An 8,152-nucleotide genomic window follows, 5' to 3' on the forward strand; every position below is an offset into this window, starting at 1 on the left:
CGTCTGCTGCCCGTGTCTCTGTCTTATCGGCACGACGACAACAAGCTACCCCTAACCCTAACCCTAACCCTAACCCTAACCCTAACCCTAACCCGAAGAACTCGGAGCATTCACCGAGAGCTCGCGTCAACGGACCGCTGGTTCCTCCATTCCGACCCGAAGCGGCCCGTTCTTAGGAGCTGCACAACGGCTTGAACTCTCTGACCCTAACCCTAACCCTAACCCTAACCCTAACCCTAACCCTAACTAACCCTAACCCTCGGCTGTGGGTCAGGCTGGCTGTATAAGGCGCGCGAGGCTGGGTGCTTTGCTACCTTGCTTGTGTCTCCCGCGGCCGGGACGGTTGGTTGGGTGGTGGGGGTGGGTCGGTGAGTGGGGGTGGGTTTCCTCGCCTCTCATCAGCCGGGCCGTGAGGTGGGTGGGGCTGGGGGTGGGTGGGTGGTGCCAAGCCTCAGCCAGGCCGTGAGGTCGGTGGGGTGGGTGGGTGGTTCCAAGCCTCAGCCGGGCCGTGAGGTGGGTGGGTGGGTGGGTGGCTCAAGAAGCTCGTGCACGTGAACGGCGGCGTAGAGGCACGTGGTTCGAGAAAAAAAGCAACAAAGTGCACACACCACACACACGCAGGCTCGCTTGCGCTGGACTCGCTCGTGTAAGGGCGTACACAGACGCCCTTGCTCGTGCGTGCTCTCTCGCACACTCATGACGCAGCCTCAGCCCTTCCCGCGGCTCGTCTCGGCACGCGACTGGATGCGCGAATTCTTCCTCGGCGTGAGCGAGCCTCACCTCCTCGCCGACCGGGCTCGCCACGTTGTGTGCGATGGTGGCGGCGAGCTCTGCTTCCGCCACGCCGATGGCGAGACCCTGTGGCGCGCGGGCCGTTTCGAGTGTCCGACCGTCGCTGAGCTGAGACGGCGCCTCGCGGAGCAGCAGCACGTCGCGGTGGACGCGCTTCCAATCACAGTCGCAGACGGCGTCGACATCGGCCGCCTGCAGGCGTCCCTCACGACCGAAGACCGCGCGCTGGTGCAGGTCGCGAGCAATTTCAACGCGCTGGAGGTGCCCTCACGTGGCGTTCCGCCCGACTACGGCGGGCTCGTGACCGGTTACGCGACCGACTCCACGCAGGGGCCCGCCGCTTCCTTCGGCGTGCCTGCCGCGAGCCTGCTGCGCGCTCACTTCCCGTTCTTCGACGGCGCCGCGCCCGCCTCCTCGTGGGGCCAGACGGCGGAGCGGCAGGTGGAGCTGCTGGGCGAGCTGCGAGAGGAGTACGGCCGCTGTGTCAACGGCAAGGCGACGCTGCGCCGCGGCGGCGGCGCCCCTGGAGAGGACGCCGCCGCGGCCGTGGCGGCGCTGTCGGGCCGCATCCGCGTGGGCTGGCACGTCGACGCCGAGGTCGTCTTCGACCGCGGGCCGTCGCGAGGCACGCTGGCGCTGCTGCCGGAGGGGGAGCGGCCTCTGGTGGACCAGGTGCTCAGCGCGGCGGTCAACCTCAACGACCCGCTCAACGCGCCGCGGAGCGACGCGCGGGAGACCACGCGGCGGCTGGTGGCGGCGGCGCTGTCCGCGGCGTACGAGGGCGCCTACCTCGCGGCCGCCCTCCGCGGGAACCGGCTGCTGCTGCTCACGCTGGTTGGGGGCGGCGTGTTTGGCAACGACGAGGCGGCGATCCTCGACATATTACCACATTATCGCCGAGGCGCACGCGCGGTGGGCGCCGTGCTCGTCGCTTAGAGAGGTGAGGCTCTGCCTGTACCAGAGGGACGCGGCCGCCGCCGTGGACGCGGAGCTGCGGAGGAGGCTCGAGGCGCGGGGAGCGGAACGCGACATCGTGCCGCGGTAGACAACTCTGCGAAGCGAACAAAACAACTCACGGGCGGCGTCAGGGCGACGTCCACAGAAGGCATTTTCCGCTCTTTTGACCGCGCAAGATAAAAGGGTGGCTAAGGGCTCTGCCCGCAAGGCGCCCGCGTCGCCGACGCGGTACCATTGACATTTGACTAATCTCGGCCGCCGGACCGAATACACCCACACGTGTGTGTCGACGTGTGTCACACGACCAAATAGCGAAAATCCGAATACCGTGCAAAAACCACGGAAATTGAGCACAAGAAGGGGCAAGTTCGGCTAACTCCATAACATGGGCGCACTTGGAGCACTTGGAGAGTGCAGTCATCAAAGGCCGGGGAGCGTTTTTGATCTCTCGGTGAGTGGGGGGCCGAGCCGGGCCGACGTTTTTTGATCTCTGGGTCAGTGGGGGGCCGAGCCACCTCGGGGTGGCGGGCGGGCGGGCGTTTTGAAAAACAGAAAACAGAAAACAGAGGGGGGCCAGGGCCCCCACTACGATTAGACACAAGCACCAGGCTCCTGGGACAAAGCGAGCAGCAGCAGCAAGCAGTTCAGCGGAGAAGGGGGGGGGGGAGGAGCCGTTGCGCAGCCAATGAAGCCCGCAATGGCCTCGCCGTACGAGCGCAGCTTCTTGGCCGAGAGGCGCGAGTCCAATGGCTTTGCGCCGTGGTGGTCCTCATTGTTGAGCGGCGTGGCACGACGAGGTGGACGCGGCCTGCCAGTCGCAGCGGGCTCGGATCGGAGTCGTCAAACGGAAGCACGTATTGCAGACCCGCCGCGATTGCAGAGAGAATGCGCTGGCCCGAGGCATTCGCATCGAGGACTGGAAAGCTCAAGCCGTCTCGCTGCAAGTTCGACAGCAGCGCGCGAAGGAGGCGGCAATCGTAGCGGTCGCCGTCGGGCGCAGGCGGCAGCGCCCTCGGCGTCTCGGCCTGGGTTTGCATGAGTCGCGTCATCGCATTTGGACGCATGCCGGGGGTAGCAGGGGAATCCTCGGCGGTCGCCAGCACTTTGATGTTGCAGCCAAACATGTCTCGCAGAATGCCGACTGTTGTCGAGGACGGTGCCGGTGCCCGAAAACTCCGTCGTCCGAAAGCACTTGACGGTGCTGGCCGTGAGCTTGCCAGCAGCAATCTCCGGCTCGGCTCTCTCGAGTGCGTCGCTGACGACAAGGGAGAGAGCCACCTCCGCCTCGTGCATGCGGCCCGATTGGTGATGCTTCTTGCCAAGCTCGACGCGAACGACGACGGGCACCTTCGGCGCCATGCCGGAAAGGGGCACGCGCCTCTGAAGGTCGAGGCGCGTGGCTCAAAGCCGGCGCTGCGCGGGTGCGTGACCATCGCCGCAACCAAGACATGTTTTTGCTCGCCCGACCATCGCATGCACATGTGCATGTGCATGTCATGTGCATGTGCGAAGAGGGCTTCAACATTCAACAAACAGGAATCGAGGATGACCGCATGTCTGCATCAGACGTGTCATCCGTCCCGATCGTGACCAACCAAAGCCACCCCTCTTCTCAGATCCGCGCTTGCCCGGATCCTGAACCCTCTGCCGCTCCCAGCCGTGCTCGCCGAGCCTCCGCCACCTCCACCTCCGCCGCCCCACCCCCCCTGCGCGCGGGCCTTCTAGGCCCGCGGGTAGTCTCCCCCCATCCCCAGGGCCTCCAGGGCGCTCGCACCTCAAACCTTTCATAGACCAGCGCAAAGCGCCATAGGACGTATTTTCTTGTCAATAAACAGGTCTGTGCATGTTGTGCAACATGCACATGCACATGCACATGCACATGCACATGAACATGCACATGTTGTATGCACATGTACATGTTGTGCATGTGCTTGTTTTTTGGATGCAGACGACCGTTTTTGGTCGCAGACGACCGTTTGGGGTCACTCACACCCGCACGAGGTAGGCGGCCCCTAGCGCCGCTCTCGCAGGCTGTTTGTGACTGTTTCTGCATTTTGTTTTTGTTTTCAGTCTAGGGGGCCCGACCCCCTCAGAGGCGGCGGGCGGGCGTTTTGAAAAACAGAAAACAGAAAACAGAGGGGGGGCAGGGCCCCCACTACGATTAGACACACGCACCTGGCTCCTGGGACAAGGCGAGAATCGCAGTATGCAGTTCAGCGGAAAGGGGGGGGGGGGGAGCCGAGGGGGCGACGTCCCGACACGGCAGTTGGAGCTGACCCCGGGAGAGAGAGAGAGCAGCGATGGCAGCCCCAAATGACCGTAGACAGAAATGACGAGCCGACAGCGATGCAGCGGCAGCGCGAAGGCGGCGAGGAGGGCCCGCGCTGCAGAGCTCCGAGACGCTGGAGAACAGGCGCCCGCCCGACGCCTTCTTTGCCATGCCGGCGAGGGCCAGGCCGCCCTCCCCGCGCATTGCGCGCACTAAACCAGTGCGCGCATGCGCGGCGAGAACCAATGCAGCGATGGACATCTCGCTGCAGGCGCTCGCGGGGCCGTGAGTGGGGGTCCCCACTCTGCTGCCCCTCTGACTATACTTTTGTCTGTGGTGATGCCTTTCAAACTCTGCCTTTCCCTGAGAACGCACACAACGCCTCGTGTGTATTGCCCTGTGTTCCGCGAGTGCGTGTGCCCCGTCGTCCATGCTAGGACGTGTGTAACACTGACTTACTCATGATGCACGGCCGCTACGCAAAAAAAGAATACACACGTGCAAGCACCTGACTCGCTCAAGCGAGAGGCAAGTAACTGTGCACGACAGGATTCCGGCATGCCGGCGCGCGCCTCGTGGGCGACTCCGCCAGAGGTCGAGTCGCTCTCGCACGGGGACCGGATGCGACTGGCCCGGCTGCGCGAGATCAAGGCGCTGCTCGAGCGCAAGCAGCATGCGACAGAGGCCCGAGCCCCGACGCCGCCGCCACCACAGGCGCCGGTGCCGGCGCTGCACCGCCCACGCAAGCCCTCCCACCCGGAGCAAACGCTGCGGCCGGCCATCTCTCCGGCCGCGCTGCGGCGCGGCCTCGCTCTCTCCCGCGCACGCGCGCAGCGGGCTGGCAATGCGGCGAAGCTCAACGTACTCCGCACTGGGGACGGCGCCGCCGCCTTTGAGCGGCAGATGCGCATTCGAGCCTACGCCAAGGTTCAGCGCCGCTTGAACGGGATCGCCGTTCCCTCCGCGAGCGGCCGGCGAGACCGATCGCCGAACCGCGAGATTGAGACGCAAACCGACGACGCGCCCCTTCCTGCGTGGACGACCGACGCACAGCAAGGCGTTTCCAGTAGCAGCGGCGGCGGCGGCGGCGGAGGAGCCGGCAGCAGCGGCGGCGGCGGCGGCAGCGGGGGCGGCAGCGGAGCCGGAGGAAGCGGAGCAGCCCGGGGGGAAGGTGCCGGCGGAGGCGGCGGTGGTGGCGGCGGTGGTGGCGGCGGCGGCGGTGGTGGCGGTGGTGGCGGCGGCGGTGGGGTCAGCGGCGAGGATTGGGTGCGTAGCGGTGGCGGTGACGACGAGTGGAACCGGACGATGCTTGCCTGCGACGAGCAGGCCCTGGACAACCTTGCCGAGGCGGGACCTGCACGCCTCGAGAGAACGAGACGCAGCTGTCCTCCTCACGCGCCCCCCTCTCGCCGCAGGCGGACCTCGCGTACCTCGAGATGGTGCGCACCAAGGCGGGGCTGCACCACCAGACGGCGGGCGCGCTCGCCACGTCCGAGGCGGAGCAGGCGCTGGCGGAGAGCTGGCAGCAGCTGATCCTCCTCCGGCTCAAGAGCCAGAAGCTGCAGCTGCAGCAGCGCGCGCGGCCAATGACGGCGGAGCAGCGCGCTGCCATCGAGGCCGACATCATGCAAGAGACGTCGCGGATCGCAACCACGCTCCAGGAGCGTCTCCACCCTCTCCGCACACGCACCGCAGCCTCCCTGGCTTGTTGACCCTTGAACCCCTCGCCGCCGCAGGAGCAACTCTCGTCGCTCCGCGTCGCCACCGAGGATGGAAGCGGCGGCGGCGGCGGCGGCGGCGGCGGCGGCGGCGGCGGCAGTGGTGGCGGCGGTGGCAGTGGTGGCAGTGGCAGTGGCGTCGCTGACGGCGGTGTCGCTGGCGGCAGCGACAGCCAGCTGGGCTTCGCCGAAGCCACCAGCGCTGCTTCCGCGGATGCCACCGACGCAGACAACGTCAGTGCAGCGCCTTCGGCGGCCCCCTCGCGGCAGCTCCACTCTCTGCTCGAGGAGGGCTGCGGCGCTGCTGGAGCAGAGCCAGGGGCGGAGCGAGGGGCGGGAGGGGCAGAGCGAGGCGGCGAGGCGTCGTCGCCCGGGAAGAGCGGCTCGCAAGAGACGGAGCTCGCAGCCGCCGCCGCAGCGGTGGCCGCGGCGCTCGTCAAGGTGATGCCATCGAGTGCAGTGCCACCGAGTGCGGTGCGCTGCGAGGACAGCGGCGCCCGTGACGCGCCCCCGCAGCGTGCAAGCAAGGCGCGCGCTTCCGAGCGGTCAGAGCGGAGGGAGCGAAGGCAGCAGCGGGGACAAGAGCGGAGGCAGGAGCGGAGGCAGGAGCGGGGCGGGGCGAGCGGATTGCGCCGGCCGAAAAGCGCGCCGCCCTCAGTCCGCCGGCCAACAGCCTCAGCCAAGGCTCTGCCCCCAGCCAAGCACCCGACGTCGCGCCAGCGCCCGTCGAGCTCCCCGCGCCAACTCGCGCCGTCGGGCAAGAGCCGCCCGTCGAGGCCGCCGTCCGCACCGGGCGGAGGCACGCGCGGCGGCGGCGGAGGAGACGGTGCGGCCAGCGCCCTCCGCATGAGGCGAGCGCTTTCGCGCGCCGAGCGGGCGCTGCTCGAGGAGGACGCAAAGCTCAGCCGGCTGCAGATCCGCTCCTTGCGCGGCGCAGAAGGGGTCGGCAACGGCGCTGCTCTGCGTGGAGAGCGCGAGCTTCGCAGTTTGCACGCCGCGCTATCGCACTCTCACTCGCTGCTCGCGTCGCTGCAGTCGGAGCTGGCCGTCTTTGGTGCGTGCTCGCACAAGGATGATTCGCCGTACGCGCAGCCCAACGGAGCGGCTCGAGCCCCTCGCGCAGGCAAGGCGCCCGCCACGCCGCTTTCTGCTGGCGGCGCGGGGCGTGGTGGCAGCCGCCAGACGGGTAGAGGGTCGATCGGCGCGGGCAGTGCAGTCCGGCACAGGCAGCCCGCGGCTGCCGTGGCGAGCTGCACGGCGAGACGAGCCTCTGGCCATGGAGGAGCGTTCGGTCGGGCGGGGCGGGGTGGCGAGGAGGAGGGCGGCAGAGAGGGCGAAGTGGACGGGCTAAATTGGGGCGACGAGGGCGTGGACGACGAGTGGGATGAGGGTCTCAACGAGGTGGACGAGGCGGCGGCGCTCGAGCCACACCTCAGCCTCGACGAGCCCGTCCTCGTCGACCGCGGCGCGGCGGGCGAGCGGCGCGGCTCGGTGCGAGGCTTCGTCAGAGGACTACCCCCGCGCGTGGTGGTGAGCATCGAAGAAGGCGGGGAGGTGGAGCTCGAGCGTAGCCGACTGACGCGCGCCTCGTCCCTCGAAGTGTGGTGCTAGCCTCGAAGGTACAAGCTATGCTAGTAGCCTCTTAGCTAGCGACGAGTTTTGAGCCGCCGCGCGGCGCGGAATATGTGGTATGTGCCGCCACATTTCCCGTGTATGTCACAGCTCACAGGGAAGCAGAGCTTGTATTTTGACAGTTTATTTATAATGTATTACGGCTTACGGGGTTACGCTTCTGTGCTCTCGCACGAAAGGCGGCACCACAGACCACACCTCACCCCGCTGCCCCCCGTGGCCCGTGGCCGTGCAGCATGCAACTGCGCGAGAAAAAAAAGCTAGCGGCGGCCGCCTGGCCGGTCTCGGACCCCTTTGCGATCCTTCCATCGGTGCCACGTATCATCCGCCGCATGGGGTGCGCCGAGCCCCCACCACGCGGTCGCGCCGTCGATCCGCCTCACTGCAGCGCCATGAGCTGCTGTAGCTGTTGCTGCTTGTCTGCCGGCAGCTTGCTCGCCGCCTGCTGGAGCGCCGCCGGCTGAGCGGCGCCGAGCTGCGACACCGCCGAAGCGAAGTAGCGCTGCGGCGTGTGCTCCGCGTACAAGTCCGCCTCCGCCTCGGCTGCAAACGAGAGCTGCACGAACGCTGCCGCATAGCCGCCGCCGCCGCCGCCGCCGCCGCCGGCAGCGTCCACCTCGAGGGCGTCCTCCTCCTCCTCGGCGGCGGCGGCGCCGCCGCCGTCGCCGACGCCAGCGTCGGCCGCCAGCATGGAGGCTGCGGCGGAGAGGAGCGCGGCGGCGGTGTCGACGTCGGCGAGCACCTAGAGAGCAAGCGTGCGCATGTGAGCAAGGAGAGGGGGGTA

At 67.7% G+C, this 8,152-nt stretch overlaps 2 protein-coding genes across 2 annotated transcripts; both read left to right on the forward strand.

The window, feature by feature from the left end:
- Positions 1–696: 696 nt before the first annotated feature.
- EMIHUDRAFT_230204 (hypothetical protein) lies at positions 697–1,728 on the forward strand (the record flags this gene model as incomplete). Its single annotated transcript, XM_005785215.1, has 2 exons — positions 697–1,233; positions 1,324–1,728. The coding sequence occupies 2 exons, from the start codon at positions 697–699 to the stop codon at positions 1,726–1,728; spliced, it is 942 nt and encodes a 313-aa protein (XP_005785272.1).
- A 2,848-nt stretch (positions 1,729–4,576) lies between these two features.
- On the forward strand, positions 4,577–7,399 carry EMIHUDRAFT_230206 (hypothetical protein; the record flags this gene model as incomplete). The annotated part of the gene is made up of 6 exons (XM_005785216.1): positions 4,577–4,945; positions 5,434–5,683; positions 5,930–6,205; positions 6,536–6,790; positions 6,860–7,185; positions 7,337–7,399. The coding sequence occupies 6 exons, from the start codon at positions 4,577–4,579 to the stop codon at positions 7,397–7,399; spliced, it is 1,539 nt and encodes a 512-aa protein (XP_005785273.1).
- Positions 7,400–8,152: the final 753 nt, after the last annotated feature.

Source organism: Emiliania huxleyi (assembly GCF_000372725.1).
Source record: "Emiliania huxleyi CCMP1516 chromosome Unknown EMIHUscaffold_162, whole genome shotgun sequence".
Classification (NCBI taxonomy): domain Eukaryota; phylum Haptophyta; order Isochrysidales; family Noelaerhabdaceae; genus Emiliania; species Emiliania huxleyi.